Below are 23,017 nucleotides of genomic sequence, written 5' to 3' on the forward strand. Positions count from 1 at the left end.
ATTGTGAGTGTTTCTCACCTGTCATAATAGGCCCGGCGGTCCCTGTGATCCTGGTCGTTGTCATACTGGTCATATGGCCTCTTCCGCGGGGAGTTGCTGCTGCCGCTACGGTAACTACTACAGCTACTGCGGTAGGAGTCTTCACGTGGATGACGGTCGCCATAGTGATGGTCCTTATACCGATGGGCGTCATATGGATGATGTCGCTCGCCTTGCCAGGATTGATTGCTATTTCCAGGGTAGTTGTATTTACGATCTCTCTGCCAATCTCCTCGATCTGTCATCATGAGATAAAATACAGTGGGCCATGAGATATGTTGTGCTCATTTCTAAAATGAGAAATCCTCACAATTGCTGCCAAGTTGTAGAATTGTATACTTCAGATTTGATAAGACCAAATAAACAGCTCTTACCATCATTTCCAAAGTGTCTGTTGTTGGATTTGTTATAGCCTTCTCTGTGGTGACCTTGGGGGGATGTGGGAGAGGGGCGAGGCAAGCCTGGATGAGACTTAGACGATGGCTGGGTGCCGGTGGAGTCTCGACTGGAACTAGACGCCTCTGCTCTGAAAGACTTCTTCTTGCCTGACGGGTCATCCCCCCTTTTTTTATGCTCCTTCTGAAAAGGACAATGGAAGGGTTAAGCAGAGGACCGAGCAAAAAGATCAGATAAATGATTGGCTGACTGTACTTGTTACAAAAACCTGAAAGTTTTGATTAGTGCTGAGCGATTAATGCTTTTTGAGGACATTGTGATTCTTAAAAAGTAATCATGGTTTTCAGTTTCAATAAACATAAAAAAATGTATTATGAAATAATGACGGTATAATCATTTTAGACATTTTAATGGAAATTCTAAAGCAAAAAATTGCAAACACTCAATTGGCAAAACATAGAAGATACTCCATTGTCTCCATCAGGTCCACATTGTATAGACATCAATAGAAAAACAGAAAATTACTATGAAATAATAAAAAAATGTCAGTTGTGTATATTATTTCGTTTTTATTTGATGACTACTCTTTTTCATTCCTTAAAAAGTAATCATCTCATCTCAGGCACTAACAGTCAGCCAGCCAGGCCATCTAATGTTGTGCACTCCCAATACTGAACAGTCTTTAGTAATCCTATATAAGTAGCCTGCTCATGCCGCAGAGCTGTTTTGGCAAAATAGTTTCACTATTTCTTCAAAGTGTCTCTGTCCCTCTTGTCGTTATGTTGTGTACATTGTGCTCACATGCGTTCTGTGTGAATCTAACGTAGCGGGTGTAAAAGTGTATCTGTCCAGAGATCTGTATACAATGACGAGATGCTCATGTCTATGCCCTAATAATGCTAGTCGTCATCCGAAAGGCAGGCTAAAAGTTCAGGTCCAAAATAAGCCCACAGAAACGCATTGGGTTTATTTTGGACAGATTTGGCGAGAGTGTAACACTCTGGCTTCGCCTCTTTCTGTCTGATCTGTCTACGAGCTGGGAAAAAAATGTCTCAATGATTACGGCCACTGCAGTTGATTACCACATTTCTGCGCTAAACTAGGTTGAATATTTAGGCTCACAAAAAAATAATGGAATTCAAATAATTGAACCGCTGCTGGGCAATTAGTTGTTTAATAACCGGAAAAAAGCAAACGATCGGTCTATCACTCAGCACTAGTTTTGATACTGGGAGAAAAGAGATCACCTCCTCCTCCTGAGACCGCTTCTTCTGAGCCATCTTGTACAGCTTGTGAAGCTTCCTCGCCCCGAACTCTGTGAACTTGGACACAAAAATCCAGAGATTCCTGCCAAACAAAGAGAGACATCTTAGTAAGAGTTACCCTTAATATGGAGAACGATTTTAATGAAACTCAAATGGTATCAGAATGAAAAACATAAGACTGACCTAAATGACCACGGAACAGGTTTCATAATCAAACCTTGAATGCAAACAACCATCTTGTGGTTGAATGAGGGCTTACCGACGCCATGTTTTGACATGCTCTGAGTCGCTGTAGGCTTTAAGGCACTCAGTGATGCGGTCTCCTATCTTCAGCAGGCAGGTGCGTGTGTGTTGGAGCTGCTCCTGAACAGACAGGCCTTCGTCAGGCTTATCCAGCTGCTTCAGAGCCTTCTTCACCGGCCTCATGCGCTCCTTACACTGGACAGACACACACAGTTTACTCAGCAAAGTAAAAGTGAGCTCTTAGTCAAAAATGATCCATATGTTTCAATTATCCTCTGCTGTACAGATGTAGGATCTGAATTTGATCCAGTTTGCTACAGCAGGACAATAATCCTGCAGCAACAGTAAATGTGAATTATTATGTGAATTATAATTAATGGACATTTTTGTAGGGATTTAAACATTTTGTGAGGGCAAATCAAGTCAGATTTCAAAGTTGAAATTACAAACTTTAGAAGCCTTATAAAAACTAAAACACACTACAAGTTTGCATTTCCTGCTGTGCAGAACAATTCTCAACAACAAAAGAGTGATCAAATGAAGATCTTACATTTGTAACGGCACCTCCATTATGCTTGACACGTTAAATGGCTTATGGTTGGCGGCAGGTAGCCTAGCGATTCAGAGTGTTGGGCCAGAAACTGAAAGGTCACTTGTTCGAATCCCCAAGCCGACTAGGTGAAAAATCTGTTGTGTGTAATTGCTCTTATAAGTTGCTCTTGGATAAAAGCGTCTGCTAAATGACTAGTTTGGCTCCTGAAAGCCATGGTATGAGAGACAATTAACCAACATTATGACGTAAAACGAATTGTTTACTGTTCTAATTACATTGGTAACCAGTTTATAATAGCAACAAGGCACCTCGGGGGTTTGTGTTTTATGGCCAATATAACACTGCTAAGAACAGCCCTTAGTTGTGGTCATATAACCACACCCACTCCGGGCCTTATTGCTTAAAACCTGTTGCGACTCTAGGGGCAGTATTTTCATTTTGGATAAAAAACGTTTCCGTTTTAAACAAGATATTTTGTCACGAAAAGATGCTCGACTATGCATATAATTGACAGCTTTGGATAGAAAACACTGACGTTTCCAAAACTGCAAAGATATCGTCTGTGAGTGCAACAGAACTGATGTTACAGGCGAAACCCAGATAAAAATCCAATCAGGAAGTGCCGCATTTTTTGAAACCGCCTCATGCCAATGACTCCTTATATGGCTGTGAATGAGCTACGAATGAGCTTACGTTTTCTACGTATTCCCCAAGGTGTCTACTGCATTGTGACGTCTTTTTACGCATTTATGTTGAAGAATAGCCGTAAGGGACCACATTTAGCAAGTGGTCACATGATGGCTCCCGCAGAAAATCTTGTGTAAAGTACACAAGTAGCCAGTTTTCCAATCGCTTCTTATGAGAAACCAATTGTCCCGACGGATATATTATCAAATAGATATGTGAAAAACACCTTGAGGATTGATTCTAAACAACGTTTGCCATGTTTCTGTCGTTATTATGGAGCTAATTTGGAAAAAAGTTCAGCTTTGTAGTGACTGCATTTTCCGGTCGATTTCTCAGCCAAACGTGAAGAACAAACTGAGCTATTTCGCCTACAAAAATAATATTTTTGGAAAAAAGGAACATATGCTATCTAACTGGGAGTCTCCTGAGTGAAAACATCCAAAGCTCTTCAAAGGTCAATTATTTAATTTGATTGCTTTTCTTATTTTCGGGAAAATGTGGCCTGCTGGTAGCAGAGCCTAGCCATAGCATTATGCCATGATAAACTTACACAAATGCTTGTCTAGCGTTGGCTGTAAAGCATATTTTGAAAATCTGAGATGACAGTGTGATTAACAAAAGGCTAAGCTGCGTCTCAATATATTTCATTTGTGATTTTCATGAATAGGAAGATTTTCTAGGAAGATTTATGTCCGCTGCGTTATGCTAATTAGTTTGAGGCTATGGTTACGCTCCCGCGTGCGGGTTTGAGAGTCATGAGAAGTTAAATGTAAAATGTTATTAACACCTACATTAGTCTTGTATGTAGTGAATAATATATCCTTATCCTGTCCACGTCAGTAGGGACATGGTGTAATAACTCACAATGCTGAAGGTCTCCTGGTCCAGCTCGTCGTCATCCTCTCCGATGGGAACAGGGTCACTTCCAGCAGTAATGTGGACCGGCCCCTGGGGCTTCTTCCCTTTGGCTCCTTTAGCCTGAAACAGACAAACAACAGACACCACTCAGCAGGGCAACACAGATCTTCACACAAACACCTGCACAGCAACACTTCAACCTGCTGGTCCAAGAACAATCTGATAACCTAATCTGTTCATCCACCCATCTAACAAAAGTTCCCCATTTGTTCAGACACAGGAAAGGTTAGTGGGTGTGAAATTGTATACTACCGCAGCACAATGCATAAAGTTCACGACTGCTAAAGTACCTTTTCTTTTTTTGTCTTGGGACGTTTGTCTTTTTCCACCTCTTTTTTAGGAGTTCCCTGTTTTTCTTTGTTCTCTTTGTTATCCTTTTTCTTCTGTCTCTTCTTTGAGGGAGTTTTTTCTGTCCCGTCATCCTGGTTAAATAAAGAGCAGAAAGGTAAATAAGTAAACCAGTTCTGGTGGATTACAAAGACTGCATCATGTTGCCATTGTGTTCTCTATCCCGGTATTCTGTAACCAACAGGAAATTCCCCTGTAAAAAGGCAGGTGGGTTTTATAGGCAGGTTGCGCTGGGTCTTTCGAGGTGACTTACCCTCACCTCCCCTTCCTCGGAGGGGTTGTCTGACAGGCGAGGGGAGGAAATGTAATTTCCCTGCTCATCTTTAGGGGCCTTGTTCTCTTTCTTCACCCGAGGCTTCCTCTGCTTCACTTTGACCTGGGGGGGATATGATCAGCCAAGGGGATATGTGCTCTATTGTGAAGAGACCAATACCAGACAGAATGTAAGGAAGAGCATTATTGAATGGATTTGCATATAGATAATCCAAGGGGTTCAGATGCATAGGCATTACCATTCCCTATGGTCCTGATAAACAGAGCAGCGAGGTCTTTGCTTACCTCATCCTTAGTGACTTCTTTACTCTCCACTTCTTTCTTCAATGTCTTCAGAAGATAGTCCACTCTGCCCTGCAACTGCTTCCCTTGGGGTTTCTTATCTGGGTCATCGGGGATAATCTGGAATACAGATTTTAATACAATTTGTTACCAGAAGAATAAAATGCACCCACACCGCTTTACTGAGTTCCACAGCTATCTGAGAAATATTTGATTCTGACATTCTGATGGTTACCTTGTCTGCAAGTTTGAGATCCGGATCGGTCTTCATCAGATCCCAGTTGCCGTAGCCATGCTCATAGACTCCCAGCAACAGTTGAGTGTCATCCTGCAGATCCCAGTCCACGTCAAAGTGCGGCACCTTCACTCTGCAAGTCAGTTGGAACCTATGGCAGGAAGAGGAGGAGAGGTGGTCAAACCCTCTGCTACTGCTGCCCATCAAGATAATGCTCTGGTGTCTGCATCAGTTGTTACAACTTTAACTCTTTACAGTCGTGGGAATTGGCCTATATGGATAGGGATACATTGAAATGTTTTTAACAGGAAAAAATATGGAAATGCATAACCATGGTAGAAATTAAAAAGGGAACAGTTAGGAGATTATGGTAAATTATTAGACTAGAGGTACAGACAACAGTTCACCTGACAATCCAAACACTACACTGTTTTTTTGTGGATTTTACATTTACTGTATTAGACGTATTTGTTGATAACGAAATCTGAAAATAGTCAGTAACGTGGTAAGAATTTTCTTAGAAAATTTGAGGTAGTTGCAACATAAGACATGGTTTGAATGAGAGATCAAACTGGTGTCTCCAAGTAGCCACACACCTCTCACAGTTCCTATGTAATTTCAATGCACTTTTATGACTCAAAGAAACGTTTTTTTTAAATGGAGCTCTCCTAGCTGTGCCGTTGATGAACTAGAGAAGCACACTTCTAATTGTTTTGAACACAGCCCTAAAACCCCCCCATCACATAATTACTGTTGTTTACGAAATTCAAAATCTATTACAAAATCGCAATAGGCAAATTCAAGTTCAAGTTGCACGTAGAGGCTCAAGTTCAGAACGGCTGTCAGTCAAAACCCATACAGAGCTGTGAAGCGAAGACCCTACGCTCTGTCGTCATGTATAGCATGTTACTGTACAGCCACTGTTTCGATTTACTCACTTAGTGTCCAAATCTCCCATTTTCAACCCGTATAGGAATATTTATTTTCTCTGCATATTCATCTGATAAAATGATTCACATGCCTCAGATATACCTGCAATGGTATCTTACTTGTTTCTCTCAGCAGGATTAGCTGGCACAACTTTGTGCAATGGCTCAAACTCCTCCTCATGCTGAATGATGGACTTGGCATTGACCTGCACTCCTGAGATTTTGATGTTTATACCTCTGCGCTTCCCAGGACCTTTGGCTAAAGGAACAGGGTATACATGAGTAAAAACAACACACTTGTTAGCCATAATTCCCCCAAAAACTGAGTCATGCAGACAGTCAGAATGTCACACCTTCACTGGGGTTCTCTCTGAGGTGCTCTTCGTGCTCTTGGACAGCCATCACACAGCTGTTGTGGATCAGCTCTCCCAGTCTCTTCAGGTCTGCCTGGGATTTTTCCACCAGCTCAGAGTCCCGGGCAATGCACTCCAGCCTTTCAAGCGGAGCTGCAAATTTCTTGTAAGCCTTGATGAACCTGATAAAGGAAAGAGTAAAACATTAACCTTAACTATTTAATGAAACTTTGAGAAACCATTTGGTTTAATGTATAAAGACACCTACATACTGTACCTGCGGATCTCTGCATCAGTAAAACCCTCCACGTTGTTCTTGCGGGCTTTGGGCCTGCCTCTCCTCTTTGGCTTCTTGTCATCGCCGCTGTCGTCCGTCTCGCTCTCAGAGCCTGAGGAACGGTGCTTCAGCTTGGAGCCAATGTCACTGTCACTGTCGTTAGCCTGGGGCTGCAAGACACAAGACAACCTTCAGACACAACAAGCTAAACCTAATTCCTACTGAATGTAGTTGCCAAGTTCCCTTTTGTGTTAAGGATTCTTCTAAATGCTTAAATTATGCGCTTTTACAATAATAAGAAATAAAATCATGATCAAATCTAATCATCAATAATGATAATTTATCTCCATATTGAATCATTTCGAGATGACTCTTCCATGCATTTAGATCTTCAACAGGAGAGGATATTATCTGTGTGATAGAAAGACCCACTGAAATAAAACCTAATGATTTATTAATGGAAGCTTCTTATGCGGTAGATTCACACACAGTGGAATCACCTACACCGAGGCAGGCAGTAAAAACCTCATTACTCATGACCACCCCATCATATCCCCCTGACTGAGATCAGTAGAGTACACAGCTCAGCAGCACACTAGGAAAGCCCCTTCACTCACACACACACAGCCAACTGTGTTGCACCATGTAGCAGTCACATCGTGCTCCTGCTCTAGAGAGAAGACCTAACGTGAGATGTGTGTGTATGTGTTCTCTCCTGCTTACCCTCTTGTTGGAGCTCCTGCTCCTGGGCAGCATGTAGATGTCCTCCATCTCCTTCTGCTTCTGCTCCTCCTCCAGCTTCCGCCTCTGGTCCTCAGGGATGATGTCATCCCAGTCAGGTACCGTCCGCTCCACCAGGTCTGGAGCACTCTCCTCCATGTTGGAGAAGTTGGCCACCTGGAGGAACACAGAACACATGTACTGTCAGACTGGGAGTAGAGTGGCTAGTGTAGTAGCTAAAGGTATCCCTGCAGATTTGGTTCAAATCAGGCTCAGAGTTGGATCAACTTCTAGGTACCTTGAACTGAGAGAGAAGCTCATCTGTGGCACTGGATCCGTGGTCGCTTTCTCTGGTTTCAGCCAACCGCAAGATCTCATCGATATCCATCTCCTGCGAGGGCCAAAAGAGAACAGCACAAGGTAAATTACAAATAACACAGACATTTGGCAAATATGGAAGTATCAAAATCTGTCATTAATACTCTTACGAATTACCGGTTTCAACACTTTTCAAAGCACATAATCAATAGAAATGTGTCTATGTACCGTAGGTTCAGTCTCCTCTCCTTCTGCCTCTTTGAACAGATCTTCAGCTCCAAACTTCAGGATGGCAGTCAACTCATCTTTGTTGAATGGGTTGGAACTGTGAAAAGAAGTTGAGGTTGTCAACTTCTCTAGGGTAGGGGGCAGCATTCGGGAATTTTGGATGAAAAGCGTGCCCAAAATAAACTGCCTGCTACTCAGGCCCAGAAGCTAGGATATGCATATAATTAGATAGAAAACACTAAACTTTCCAAAACTGTTAAAATAATGTCTGTAAGTATAACAGAACTGATATGGCAGACAGGAAGTACTATTATTTTGAAAGGCTGTTTTTCCATTGAAAGCCTATCCACCATACACAGACTTAGGACCCAGTTCACAAGCTCTATGGCTTCTTCTACATGTGGCCAGTCTTTAGGCATCGTTTCAGATTTTACTCTGAAAAATTTGGGAGATACAGCACTTTCAATCAGTGGCCAGTGGAAATTTCCAGACCTCAGCCATGCTCCTGATGGGGAACTCACCTTTCTTGTTTCTCTTTGTCTATTGACAAAGCTTTTGTCCGGTTTAAATATTATTGATTACTTATGACAAAAACAACTGGAGGTTTGATTTTAAACATCGTTTGGCATGTTTGTACTAACTTTTATTGTACATTTCTTTTAACCTTTCGACTGGACATAGCGCACGCTCCTTAACTTCTCTAGGGTAGGGGGCAGAATTCAGAATTTTGGATGAAAAGCATGCCCAAATTAAACTGCCTGCTACTCGGGCCCAGAAGATATGATATGCATATAACTGGTAGATTTGGATAGAAAACACTAAACTTTCCAAAACTGTTAAAATAGTGTCTAAGTATAACAGGACTGATTTGGCAGGCGAAAACCTGAGAAAAATCCATTCAGGATTTTTTTGTTTTGTTTTGTGTAGTTTTCTATTCAATGCCATTACAGTATCCATTGACTTAGGACTCAAATTGCAGTTCCTATGCCTTCCACTAGATGTCAACAGTCTTTAGAAATAGTTTCAGGCTTGTATTCTGAAAAAATAGGGAGTAAGAGCAGTCGGAATGAGTGGGACCTTGCCGTGTCAGAGCTTTTACATGCGTGATACCGAGAGAGTGCCTTTCTTGTTTACCGTTTATATTGACGACGTTATTGTCCGGTTGAAATATGATCGATTATTTAGGCTAAAAAAACAACCTGAGGATTGAATATAAACATCGTTTGACATGTTTCTATGAACTTCACGGATACAATTTGGATTTTTTGTCTGCATTTGAGTCTGTGGATTACTGAAGAAAACGCACAAACAAAACTAAGAAGACTATCAAACAAAAGGAACATTTATTGAGTAAATTAATGTCTTCTGAGTGCAACCATATGAAGATCATCAAAGGTAAGGGATTAATATTATCTCTATTTCTGACTTGTGTAACACTTCTACTACGCTGGTTACTGTTTGTAATGATTTGTCTGCTGGGCTATGTTCTCAAATAATTGTAAGGTATGCTTTCGCCATAAAGCATTTTAAAAATCTGACACCGTGGTTGGATTCACAAGAAGTTCATCTTTAAACCTATGTAAAATATATGTTTTGTTTTCTACATTTTTATAATGAATATTTCTATATTTGAATTTGGAGCTTTGCAATCTCACTTGATGTTGGCCAGGTGGGACTCTAGCGTCCCACATACCCTAGAGAGGTTAAGCATTCAGATTACTGGACAAAAAGCTCAAACAAAAAAGGAGGTTTTTGGTCATAAAGAGAGACATTATCGAACAAAATGAACATGTATTGTCTAACATGGAGAGATGTGAGTGCCACCAGATGAAGATCAAAGGTAAGTGATTCATTTTAATGCTATTTCTGACTTTTGTGAGCCCTCTCCTTGGCTGGAAAATGGCTGTATGGGTTTCTGTGGCTAGGTGCTGACCTAACATAATCGCAAAGTATGCTTTCGCCGTAAAGCCTTTTTGAAATCTGACACAGCGGTTGCATTAACCTCTCTAGGATATGTGGGACGGTAGCGTCCCACCTGGCCAACATCCAGTGAAAATGCAGAGCGCCAAATTCAAATAAATTACTATAAAATGTAACTTTGATGAAATCACACATTCAATATACCAAATTAAAGCTACACTTGCTGTGAATACAGCCAACGTGTCAGATTTCAAAAATGCTTTATGGCGAAAGCAAACGATGCTATTATCTGAGGATAGCACCCCAGTAAACAAAGAAAGAAAAGCATATTTCAACCCTGCAGGCGCGACACAAAACGCAGAAATAAGAATATATAATAAATGCCTTCTGTTATATAATATATAATTCACGAGCTTATTCTGTTGGCACTCCAATATGTCCCATAAACATCACAAATGGTCCTTTTGTTCGATTAATTCTGTCGATATATATCCAAAATGTCCATTTATTTGGTGCGTTTGATCCAGAAAAACACCAGTTACAACTTGCGCAACGTGACTACAAAATATCTCAAAAGTTACCTGTAAGCATGGTCCAAACATTTAACACTACTTTTGTAATACAACTTTAGGTATTTTTTAACATAAATAATGAAATTGAAGACGGGATGATCTGTGTTCAATACCGGAGGAAAACAAAGTGGAGTGTGCGTTCAGATCATGTGCCTCTAACAAAGAGTACACTTCCCTCGAGCATCATTCTGAATAGTGTTACTTCTTCATTTCTCAAAGGAAAAATCTCAACAAATTTTTAAAGACTGTTGACATCCAGTGGAAGCGGTAGGAACTACAAGAAGGTCCCTTAGAATTCTGGATTCCCAATTAAATCCCATTGAAAAGAGAGTGACCTCAAAAAAGAAAATCTGAATGGTCCTCTGGCTTTCGCCTGCCAAATAAGTTCTGTAATACTCAGACATGAATCAAACAGTTTTAGAAACGTCAGTGGTTTCTATCCAAATCCACATCTTATCTTCTGGGGATGAGTAGCAGGCAGTTGAATTTGGGCATGCTTTCAACCATAATTCTGAATGCTGCCCCCTATCCTAGAGAAGTTAAGGAGAAGTTTCTTTATTCATATGTTTAACACTGTGTTGTATCATTTATCAATGTTTATGATGAGTATTTCTGTAATTTGATGTGGCTTTCTGCACTTTCACCGGATGTTTGTTTGAGACTATGCATTTCTGAACATAATGCGCCAATGTAAACTGCGATTTTTGGATATAAATATGAACTTTATCGAACAAAACATACATGTATTGTGTAACATGAAGTCCTATGACTGCCATCTGATGAAGATCAAAGGTTAGTGATTAATTTAATCGCCATTTGACTTTTGTGAGCCCTCTCCTTGGCCGGAAAATGGTTCTCTGTGACTAGGTGCTGACCTAACAATCGCATGGTGTGCTTTCTCAGTAAAGCCTTTTTGAAATCGGACACTGTGGTTGGATTTACAAGAAGTTTCTTTAAAATGGTGTATAATACTTGTATGTTTGAGGAATTTTAATTATGGGATTTCTGTTGTTTTGAATTTGGCGCCCTGCAATCTCACTGGCCGTTTTCGAGGTGGGATGCCCACTTGTACCAGAGAGGTTAAGAATATGAGGAATCTCATGTTTTCAGAAGTTACTCGTCAAACATAAAGCTATATCCAGACTAACAGATTCCATGTTAAAGTTTCTTACTTTGAATTTCCAGAGTTGTTATCCAGTACAGTTCGACCAGTGGTGTCCATTCTCTGAATGACAAGATGGTCCAAAACCATCTTCTTCTTGGCTCGCTCAATAATGTCTTCCTCCACAGATCCCTTTGTGACCAGGCGATAGATATTCACCTGTTCATTGAGACAAGGAGATATTTCAATCAAATGTTAATTGGTCACATTCACATATATAGCAGATGTTATTGCAGGCGTAGCGATATGCTTGTGTCTTACTTGGAAAGTTGGCAAAGAACATTTCCATGACGACTCTGCTCAAGATAGCAGAATCAAGTCAGCTTGTGCTTAGCCAAGCCTGCCCTCCATACTAATTAATCACTATGGGTCTAGTTGTGGTTACCTGTTTCTTCTGACCAATCCTGTGAGCCCTGGCCTGAGCCTGCAGGTCGTTCTGAGGATTCCAGTCAGAGTCAAAGATGACCACAGTGTCTGCAGATGCCAGGTTGATCCCCAGCCCTCCAGCCCTGGTGGACAGCAGGAAACAGAAGTCCTGGACAGAGAGGAGAAATTATTATATTAAAAAAACTAACCACCTTACATAGTGCATCACAGCCAACCTGATGAACATCGCAAAGGGATTAAATGCTTGAAGTTGAAAAACATGTCAAGCGTGATAATTGTTAGTGTGGCTTTAATTGTATGGGTAATTATATATGTTGTTATCACTTCTTAAAGAAAAGTTCTCTTAACAGAATATTATAACTTCGACGTGGAAAATCCTAACATTCAAAGAAAATGAGATTCTAGTATCAATATGGTAATCTTGACGATATATACATCTCCTTGCGCATAATCATTCACAGAGTAACTGAAACATAACAACTAAGCCCTGACGCAGATACAGAGCTGACAAACACTGAAATTATCCACCCCTCCAATCTGCAACAGCTAAAAAATCACATAGTTCCGATTACATACCTCAGAGCCTTCAGCATTAAAGTGGTCAAGTGCCTGTTTTCGTATTTCTCCCTTTATGGAACCGTCCAGGCGCTGAGAAGAGAGGGAAGGAGAGAGACCTCAAACCTTGCCGAAACTCCCTCCGCCCTAAGATGCCACTGAGCAACGCTCAGCTATACATGCCATTATACGATCCATCAGGCAAGCAGCATATTGTCAGAGAGCAATAGAGCTATGTCTACAGTGATTTAACCATGCTAAAGCCCAGCATGAAGACAGTGGGCACTCTGGCTTTGGGGACTAGCCAGTCCCCATCAAAAATAACTTGAGGATAAAAATAACCATATACACTATCAGTCTGCCAGTGCATGTATGCTGCAAAACTAACACATGAGCTGGTTAACACCAGAGTTGACACCAACACTGCTCCAATATCTCAACAGCTCCTCTACTGTTAACGCCTTCACTAAGTCAATATAATAAATATGGAATAACATTTTTATTTATTTCACCTTTATTTAACCAGGTAGGCTAGTTGAGAACAAGTTCTCATTTGCAACTGCAACCTGGCCAAGATAAATCATAGCAGTTTGACATATACAACAACACAGAGTTACACATGGAATAAACAAAACATATAATGGAGATGTAAAATAACTAACAAGGAGATGTCATACTAAATACAAGAACAACAGGAGGAAGACTACTGAAGGTTTGGACCTGCATTGCCATCCCCTGGGCTGTGTTATACCCTACCTGGAATGGGTAGCGCTTCAGGGCCAGGTACTCAGCCAGAATGTCCAACATCCGCACCATCTGAGAGAAGATGAGGACTCGGTTGCCCCTCTCCCGAAGTCTGGTCAGCAGCTTGTCTAGTAGCACCAGCTTCCCACTGCCCCTCACCAATGCCTGAGATTCACAGAAGGTAAGAGGTCAAATCTGTTCTCCACCGCTAAACAAACCAATACATTAGTGTGGGTTGCATGGAATCATGCTATTTTAATCTATGTATTTCTTAAAATTCAAAACAGCAAAAACAGAGGAGATAATAAGTTCACAGTCATATCATTTGCAAGGTAAAGACTAATTCACATAACACACCTTTTAATGCGTTGAGCTGAGCTCTTATTGCTGGTCCTACCTGCAGGTGTTCCTGTTGAGTGTCACACTCCTCCTCGGGCTGCCTGATGAGGAAACCATGGTTAGTGCACTTCTTCAGCTCCATGACGATGTTGAGGAAACCAGAGGAGCTGCCTCGGGTGCCTTTCTGCAAGGCTCTGAAGTTCCTGGTCAGAATCCACCTGAAACAATCACAAAACACATCACCAGTTAACTTCAATGACAAGGAGTAAGACCGTTTAGATACTGCTCAAATCATCTGTCCAGACTGGCAAACATTGATAGAGAGAAAAGCTACATATGAGGGAACATACTTGTAGTACTGCTTCTGCACGGCGGACATGTCCACACGGAGGATCTGTTCTACCTTGGCAGGCAGGGATTTCTCCACATCCTTCTTGACACGCCTCAGGAGGAAGGGCTCAAGGACTTTGTGGAGGCTCTGGTAGCCATTGTCAGTCCCTTTACCATGGTCGCTTTCAAAATCTTCCCAATTCTCAAACCTTCAGGAGGGGGAAAAGTACAATTGGATTGGGATTAGATGACTGTAAATTAATATAAATGTATAGGCTGTTCTTCTCAAAGTCAGAATTTGCCAAAGTTTATCTGATGTATTTAATAATAAAATAAGTACATACTTGTCAGGCATGAGGAAGTGCAGAAGGGACCACAGCTCTTTGAGAGAGTTCTGCAGTGGTGTCCCTGTGATTAGAAGTCTGTGGTTGGACCGGAACTCGATCAGGGTTTTGTACAACAGGGAGTCATCATTCTTTAGCCTGTGAGCTTCGTCCACACCCAGGAAGGCCCAGTTTATGTTCCCCAACACTGCCTATGGACAGATCACACCAATAGAGTCAACGGAGAGTTGCATTCAATCAAAGAATTCACTTTTTATTTCCATGAAAATAAAAGTGTGTACTATTTTGGCAAGTACAAATCCAAGCTCATTTCTAAACATATCTGTATGAAAATACTTCCAATCAATACTGATGCCTTACCTTGTCTTTCAGTAGAATTTCATACGTGGTTATAAGTGCATTGAACTTTATTCTCTTCGTCTGATGGCATACCCACTCATAGTCACGGATCTGTCCAACACAAAAGCAAAGCATTGGGGAACATTTATTTTTGGTTGGGCACAAGATCAAAACGCTTCTTTAGAGTTCTGTAAAGAGCAGATTTCCATACCGATTTCCTGCTCATCACATCTCCCAGGTAGACCACCACGTTCATGTCGGGGGCCCAGGTGTCAAACTCTCTCTGCCAGGAGGTGAGGGTGGACAAGGGCACCACCACCAGAGAGGGCCCATACAGCTGGTGCTGGTGGAACAGGTAGGAAAGGAATGAGATGGTCTGGATGGTTTTCCCCAGACCCATCTCATCAGCCAGGATCACACTATTGCACCTGAAAAACACCGACCATGGAGTCTTAGTGTACATTTGTGTTTTTACAAAAATGACATTGAAACTATCTAAATGGCAGGTAATTGACAGTACACCTCAGTAAAGCATCAGTATAACCACTTGAATGTGATGTTCCAAACCATAATAATCAGTTTCTCAATACAGCATTCCTCGTGACTTGACGTGTACCTGCACCAGGAGTGAGCCAGCCAGTTCAGTCCATCTAGTTGGTAATCTCTCAGCAGCAGGTTCTCATCCCCAATGTACAATGGCTGGTTCTTCAGTGCAACAAATCTGGGTCTCTGTTTCAGCACCTGAAATTAAGAGTAAGGAAATCACTGCACTGTTCTAAAATGACTATAGCTGTAGCGCTTGTGTTCTAGCTGATAGTCAACTTTAAATAAAACATTTGTGATAGGATACCATGTGCAATCCATCTAGTTAGGACACTTTCCTCACTCACTTTGCAGTCTTTGGAGGGGACTGTTTTGCTGGAGTTCCTGTTGGTGAAGCTGTCTATACAGTGCTGGAACTTCTTCCCCAGCAGAGCTCCATCCTCCCAGCTGCACTCTGAATAAGGCAGGCCCATCCACTTACACAGGTACTCCGGCTCATTGGACGACGACGCATTCTTGTGGCTGTGAGCTGATACACAGTGAAAACAACATCTTTAGTTGAAGTGCTTTTCAGAATCAAAATGTGCTGAGTATGATAATGATGAAGATATGATCATGATATGTTGAGGATATGAGGAACTTACAAGGGAAATCAGATGGTCCCTGTGTCTTCCCTATTTTAGTCGCTGAAAATAAATATTTTTGATAAGCAAGAGGTTAAGTCTTGTAATAATCACACTTTGTCAAACAAATCTAATGTAATTGTTGAACCATTGCTGCAAGTCAATGAAGACTAATTTCAAAAGGAGTTTAGTTTTTTTTTTTTTACCAATGACTCTTTCCAAAATTTGGAACTGCTTATTTAAGTCAGTGGTTAGCTCTTGTTGGCAGTTGTAGTATTCTGAATCCTCGGGGGATGCTTTGTTCAACCTTTGGAAGACAATCAGTGTCAGTAAGTAACAGAACTCATCAACATTGAAAGGTAAAACGTCAGTGGTGTGTAGCTATGTGTACAAAACAAACCCTCACCAAGCATTGAGCTCATTGTTTTTCTTCTTGAAGTTCTCTAGTTTCTTCAGTCCCTTGACCTTCTGTTGAGTGAGGGAGTCGATGCTCTCCCAGGTGTTGTGGATATAGGACCAGCCTTTCCACTTGATCAGGTAATGGGTCTCTCCTTCATCCTTCTCAGAGTCAAAGTCTGCTCCGGGGTCCCCGTTTTCCTCCACAGCATACTGGGTAGTGGAAGCCCCACAGGCTATAATAGATACACGCACAAAATTCTGACATAAATATTTTCAATATCTGATTTTTATTCACAGTTTAAATTCCTAACCAGGCAGCAGCCTCTAGTAAACATGTCTCGTCTATCAGGGTAATATCATCACCTCTTCTGTGAGCCACAAGATTTTTTGCCTTCTCTTTCAACACCTGCTGGCAATGTCTAACTAGATGGGTTAACACAATACAGGTGAGATACCGACAATAAGATACCAAGTGAGGATGCATCACCTCCTTTTTTGCCTGTTCTGGTGTCCATGATCTTCTCAATGGTCTCGCTGTCATCTTCCGGCTCCACCTCAGCTCCCTCCATCTCTATCAGGTCGTCAGAATCTGTCTCAAAGTCATTCAGGTCCTCCTTGTAACTGGAACAAACCAACACAGCGCATGTAATGCAAAGTAATGTGACAGAAGCAATGTGGAACAGCAACACTTTCCTTCATATTTCAGATTGAACTAGTGAAACAATGACATACCTGACTTTGGCCGCCACCCTTCGCCGGGTTTGTCTCTTTGGGGTATCTTCATCATCGTCATCATCTTCCTCCACAGATGACTCTTGTTTCCTGGTTTTCCTTCCCTTTGGAGGCTGCTGTTTTTTGACTGTAGATGATTTGGTCTGTGGTCTAAAATATTGAGTCAAATACACACATGAATCCCACTTCTAACCACTCTGCAAGACACCCTACTTACTAGTTTTTCCACTAACAGCTCTAGCGGACTATAATCCCTCCTAACAACCTTACTCACAACAATGGCCTTGAGACAGCTTCTAAACCTCCGACCTCAGCAATATGAATAATATTGGTGATAAGGTTACAGGTGAACGTCTTCATTAAATGCCTTTAGAGCACTAAGTGCTCAATTGGGGGAAATCATAAAGTCAACCCACAAAAGTGACACTGCAAAAACACTAATAAGACATCGCCCGATTTTTGGGCCATGTAGCTGGTATGTTAGCGAGCTTTCATCAGAAAATAATTTTGGTTGACTTTGGGATTTTGACCAAGTATATTGTCGTCATTCTTCTGAGTCTAAATTAAAATATTCACAGCAATATAGAATCGTAGAATGCATATCATAGTTGATACAACATTAAATGCTCAGTAATAAATACATAGAAAGTTTCACAATTATCAGATTTGAATTTACAGATTTCATATTTTGTTAGTGACTGAAGGCTAAAAAGAAGCCCAGCCATACAGTACTTTGAAATCCCCCCCAAAAACACTAATATAGCTAGTTTCTGATTTCACACAATGGAAATGAAAGTGTACAGATTAGTTGTCTGAAGACCAGTCTTCACTACATCCTTACCTTCTAGCAGGAAGTCGTCTGGATCTAACTTTCTCTTCCTGCTCACTGTCTGCACTGCTGGCATCATCCTCCTCCTGCTCCTCCTCCGAGTCATCACTCTTCCAGGCATTTCTTACAACACAGAAATACCACAGGTTCACCCTTTGGGCTTATTATGGGTCTACACCTGGCTTAGGGTGATCTGGTTAGCCAGGTTTGATGAGATATCTAAACAAACTAAAGTTCTGAAGACCACCTCAGTCTGGCTGGAACTCCTAATGACCCACGTTAGACGAGCACAAACGCATGAAAATAGAAAGGACACAATACTGACAGCACAGAAAATGATTTGCCAACATAATGACAAATACAAACACCACTGAATTGAACGATACAACTAAATAAATGGCATGCACTTACATCCAAATAGTCATGGGATACTAATTAGGTGTGACCAATTATTCGACTGTTCGATTGTTTGGTCAACAGGCTGTTGATCAACAAAAAAAAATGTTTTGTTGAGCAGTAGAAAATATACACACACACACACTATTATTTTATGGCACACGAGACACCCGTCGTATTCACACCCATCTCAGTGAACTATTCCATTGCGGAGGCTGCGGGGATGCGGACGCCTCTGAAGGGTCGGGAATTTGTTGTCCCCCCCACTTCGAAAACCAGTGGCGCCCCTGCCTTTAGATAACCACTCAGCATGAAAAATTGAAAAATGTCATGCTCTGATCCAGTGTAAACTTCAGAAAATAGGCATGCCTACCTGATTACTTCTTATCCCTTGCACAAATAGCCTATAGCTGTGTCTGTCCCGAGCTCACTGGCTGTTGCAAGGAGATTCAGGCTGGACCCAAGTTATTAGTTGTTTAAAGTTGGTTGCAGGCAGGCCATGCATAGCCACTGTGATTTATATGATAATTGTTTTTTAAATCTGGATATTTTCTACATGCAGGCTGCAATGTTTTTATTTGTTGGCTTTATTGGCTGGTTTTACATAGTTGGCAATAGAAGTTACTTTTTAGGTTCGTATTATTTTCATTACTTGGATAGAATTTGATCTATATGGATAGAATCTTTGGATACGAAGATGTTATTATAAATTAAATGTAACTGCTCCAGGAAAATGTGCATATGAAAACCATAACTGGCACACAGATCAGTAAAAATGGTAAGATAAATTGGCATTCCACAAGTTTACAGACTCCTCGTGTAGCTTATTACCGGCAATTTCAGGAGCGTAACGGCAGAATCTGCAAAAGCCAGTAGGAGTGGGAGGAGGATGGTCGGGAAAGCTTAAGTTTTTTGTTCTTCTGGTTGATCTCTGTCTCCCACTTGAGTCATTTGTGTCTTATTTTATCAAACAATGAGCTTAAAGCATCAGACAAGCTCAATGCATATATAGTTGATTTTATGAAAACACATAGGGTGTGTCTATATTCGGAAAAATACTGTTAATGTTTAAAAACTTAGACCAATCAATTGGTCGAAAGAACAGACAACTTTTGGTTGACCAAGATTTGTTTTAGTCGGGGACAGGTTGGGCTGTTGCGGTGACCGTATTACTGCCACACTGGCGGTCACGAGTCATGAAGACAGTCAAATTCCACATGACCGTTTAGTCCCTAAATTAGGCTTCTCCAAGCTATGATGCTGCTGCTGGTCATTGGTAGCCTACAAAACTTGCTGCCTGGTACTAAGCAAAACATTGTCCCTCTAATCACTCTGACATGAATGCAAATGTATTAGAAAATCTAATAAAACACTTCATGAGAGCACGTCTCATTTTGCACAACATTTCTAAAGGCTGTGTAATTGTGGGGGAAAACAGAGTGATGGCCGTTAATAAAAAGAGGAGGATCCGATAAGCTTTCTATAGGCTAGGCCTACTAAATTTATTTATCAACTTCCTAATAGTTAGAACATTGCATTTATTTACTACAAGATTATAGCCTACCTGGCTGGATTAAAAATAAACCATGGGGAAAAGCATCCTCCATTCGCTATTTAAGTGCCTGTTTCGATACAGGTGCATGATAATGGTCCGTTCTAAATCATAACAAAATGTCACACATATATTACTTAGTATATGTAAAGACAAGATTGAATCAAGAATAGTCTGATGGGTGACAATATTAGCCAATCACTTGTGAATTATATATTATCACTAGTGAATGATGCCCAGCATAACAATGCCATTCTTTTGCGACTTGTTCTAATCATAGTCGCCGATTTCATGTAGCCTAGCCTATAGGCCTATATGTTTTGATAAGCTTTGTATGACAACTAAAGTGGCCACTTCTTAAAATTAAACACATTAATCTGCTTTACAAGGGGTGTAGAGCCTAAATGGCAAAAAATAAACATCCCCTTTTCAGGACCCTGTCTTTCAAAGAGAATACGTAAAAATCAAAATATCTTCAGATCTTCATTGTAAAGGGTTTAAACACTGTTTCCCATGCTTGTTCAATGAACCATAAACAATTAATGAACATGCACCTGTGGAATAGTCACTAAGACATTAACAGCTTATAGACGGTAGGCCATTTTAAGGTCACAGTTATGAAAACGTAGGACACTAAAGAGGCCTTTCTACTGACTTTGAAAAACACCAAAAGAAAGATGCCTAGGGTTCCTGCTCATCTGCATGAACATGCCTTAGGCATGCTGCAAGGAGGCATGAGGACTGCAGATGAGGCCAGTGCAATAAATTGCAATGTTCGTACTGTGAGACGCCTAAGACAGCACTACAGGGAGACAGGACGGACAGCTGATTGTCCTCACAGCGGCAGACCATGTTTAACACTTGCATAGGATCGGTACATCCGAACATCACACCTGAGGGACAGGTACAGGATGGCAACAACAACTGCCTGAGTTACACCAGGAACGCACAATCCCTCCATCAGTGCTCAGGCCATCCGCAATAGGCTGAGAGAGGCTGGACTGAGGGCTTGTAGGCCTGTTGTAAGGCAGGTCCTCACCAGACATCACCAGCAACAACGTCACCTATGGGCACAAACCAACCTTCGCTGGACCAGACAGGACTGGCAAAAAGTCCTCTTCACTGACAAGTCGTGGTTTTGTCTCACCAGGGGTGATGGTCGGATTCGCGTTTATCGTCGAGGGAATAAGCGTTACACCGAAGCCTGCACTCTGGAGCGGGATCGATTTGGTGGTGGAGGGTCCGTCATGGTCTGGGGCAGTATTTCACAGCATCATCGGACTGAGCTTGTTGTCATCACAGGCAATCTCAACGCTGTGCGTTACAGGGAAGACACCCTCCTCCCTCATGTGGTACCCTTCCTGCAGGCTCATCCTTTCATGACCCTCCAGCATGACAATGCCTCCAGCCATACTGCTCGTTCTGTGCGTGATTTCCTGAAAGACAGGAATGTCAGTGTTCTGCAATGGCCAGCGAAGAGCCCGGATCTCAATCCCATTGAGCACGTCTGGGACCTGTTGGATCGGCAGATGAGGGCTGGAGCCATTCCCCCCAGAAATGTCCAGGAACTTGCAGAAGCCTTGATGGAAGAGTGAGGTAACATCTCACAGCAAGAACTGGAAAATCTGTTGCAGTCCATGAGGAGATGCACTGCAGTACTTAATGGAGCTGGTGGCCACACCAGATACTGACTAACTTTTGATTTTGACTTAGGACACATTAGTCCATTTCTGTTAGTCACATGTCTGTGGAACTTGTTCAGTTCATGTCTCAGTTGTGGAACTTGTTCAGTTCATGTCTCAGTTGTTCAATCTTATGTTCATACAAATATTTACACATGTTAAGTTTGCTGAAATTAAATGCAGTTGACAGTGAGAGGACATTTTTTCAGTTCATGAGCAGCGCGTGAGATTCAAGTTTGGGGAAGATAACTTTCACCATAAATTTGCACCTTTATAATAAAAGCATTACATGTATAATTGCATTTGCAGTCACTTTGAATAATGGTGCTTTCCGCTAATGGAACAGTTGCGCTTATAGCTCAATACCATGTGTGCAATGCTGCACTTATAATGTGAAGAAATAGCCTAATAGTTTATCAACATTTTGAGTTAAATGTTCTGATCTGTTGCATCAGCCAGATTGCATAAAACATGTTTTTTGATGCCAGTGGTTGTATTAACTTGGGATCTATCGCATCCCACAACTGTCCCAGATTGTTTGGAATATTTATTTCTCGCACAGAATAGGTAAACTTTTGTACTATGGGGGAATAGTAGATTGACATAGGCTAGTGCTTTTGCTGTTCCTTAGGCCTACTCATCTTGTTGGACGACGAAAAGCAAATGTGAACAGTTCATCCAATATCTTCAATATGCACCTTGGAGTTGGATAAGGATATGTGCAGTTGTGTCCCCGATGTGTCTGTCTTAACTTGTAACCTTGTTACAAAGACCCGATCACGTGACTGAAAGCCGTGTGAGTGAGAGACACTTCAGATTGTGCAGCACACTCTGGTAGAAGGGCAGAACGCAGCACTCCAGGCCACAAAGGACAGATTTTTGTAGGGTGCATTACGGCCACAAAGGGGATGCCAGCATGAAGTTTTACGCATTATCAAGAGCTTGTCAAATTGTGAATGCGAGACTGACAAATTATGTACAAGCTGAGCAAAAAAACAAAGCAGAGCTCACGCCTTTCAAAAAAGTAAATCAAGTCTAGTCATGCAGCCTTACAATGTATTAAAAATCAAACATGTAGCCCAATGTTAGTAGAACAACTAAAGTCACAATAAATTAAGCATATATGAGTACCCATTTCTTTGTTAACCGCTCAACACAGAATAGCCATGCACACTCCCTCAAATCGTTTGGAGAAAATGTATATTTTATTCAGCTTTGTTCAATTGTATTCTTCATACAATAAAATAATGCCACGGAATTATAAGCAAATCTTGTCTGCTAAATTAACTAGTGTAGCCCACAGCCATTTGGCATAGCTACATCAGGGCCTAACAAAGACAACTCAGAGTATGCTATTCTTTTCTCCTGAAATAAGACATTTTCTTCATATCATGCTTCTTTAGACCTGACTAAAATAAATACATGGATTTAATGTGAACGTTTAGGCTATTTTACATGGATTTATGAGTGTATTTTGGGATAGCCAGTAAGGCAAACATATGCTA

General features: G+C 41.3%; 1 protein-coding gene across 4 annotated transcripts in view; it reads right to left on the reverse strand.

Moving 5' to 3' along the window:
* The window catches only part of LOC109866845 (chromodomain-helicase-DNA-binding protein 2), a 39,956-nt gene that overhangs the window by 2,148 nt on the left and 14,791 nt on the right, over nt 1-23,017 (reverse strand). For 3 of the 4 annotated variants that reach the window (XM_031801911.1, XM_020455708.2, XM_031801909.1), the window contains 32 exons: nt 17,895-18,005; nt 17,054-17,203; nt 16,809-16,942; nt 16,329-16,554; nt 16,129-16,229; nt 15,944-15,985; nt 15,647-15,828; nt 15,373-15,497; nt 14,968-15,184; nt 14,778-14,867; nt 14,418-14,608; nt 14,094-14,282; nt 13,802-13,961; nt 13,417-13,569; nt 12,682-12,753; nt 12,104-12,253; nt 11,729-11,877; nt 8,065-8,161; nt 7,817-7,909; nt 7,522-7,695; nt 6,790-6,968; nt 6,522-6,703; nt 6,289-6,427; nt 5,240-5,390; nt 5,008-5,124; nt 4,703-4,825; nt 4,392-4,523; nt 4,048-4,161; nt 1,960-2,138; nt 1,683-1,782; nt 414-618; nt 19-277 (listed from right to left, as the gene is read on the reverse strand). In XM_031801911.1, coding sequence (XP_031657771.1) covers nt 19-277; nt 414-618; nt 1,683-1,782; nt 1,960-2,138; nt 4,048-4,161; nt 4,392-4,523; nt 4,703-4,825; nt 5,008-5,124; nt 5,240-5,390; nt 6,289-6,427; nt 6,522-6,703; nt 6,790-6,968; nt 7,522-7,695; nt 7,817-7,909; nt 8,065-8,161; nt 11,729-11,877; nt 12,104-12,253; nt 12,682-12,753; nt 13,417-13,569; nt 13,802-13,961; nt 14,094-14,282; nt 14,418-14,608; nt 14,778-14,867; nt 14,968-15,184; nt 15,373-15,497; nt 15,647-15,828; nt 15,944-15,985; nt 16,129-16,229; nt 16,329-16,554; nt 16,809-16,942; nt 17,054-17,203; nt 17,895-18,005 — 4,686 coding nt within the window. The remainder of the gene's footprint in view (nt 1-18; nt 278-413; nt 619-1,682; nt 1,783-1,959; nt 2,139-4,047; nt 4,162-4,391; nt 4,524-4,702; nt 4,826-5,007; nt 5,125-5,239; nt 5,391-6,288; nt 6,428-6,521; nt 6,704-6,789; nt 6,969-7,521; nt 7,696-7,816; nt 7,910-8,064; nt 8,162-11,728; nt 11,878-12,103; nt 12,254-12,681; nt 12,754-13,416; nt 13,570-13,801; nt 13,962-14,093; nt 14,283-14,417; nt 14,609-14,777; nt 14,868-14,967; nt 15,185-15,372; nt 15,498-15,646; nt 15,829-15,943; nt 15,986-16,128; nt 16,230-16,328; nt 16,555-16,808; nt 16,943-17,053; nt 17,204-17,894; nt 18,006-23,017) is intronic. The other variant, XM_031801910.1, reaches the window with a different exon arrangement.

Source organism: Oncorhynchus kisutch, linkage group LG22 (assembly GCF_002021735.2).
Source record: "Oncorhynchus kisutch isolate 150728-3 linkage group LG22, Okis_V2, whole genome shotgun sequence".
NCBI classification, from domain to species: Eukaryota; Metazoa; Chordata; class Actinopteri; order Salmoniformes; family Salmonidae; genus Oncorhynchus; species Oncorhynchus kisutch.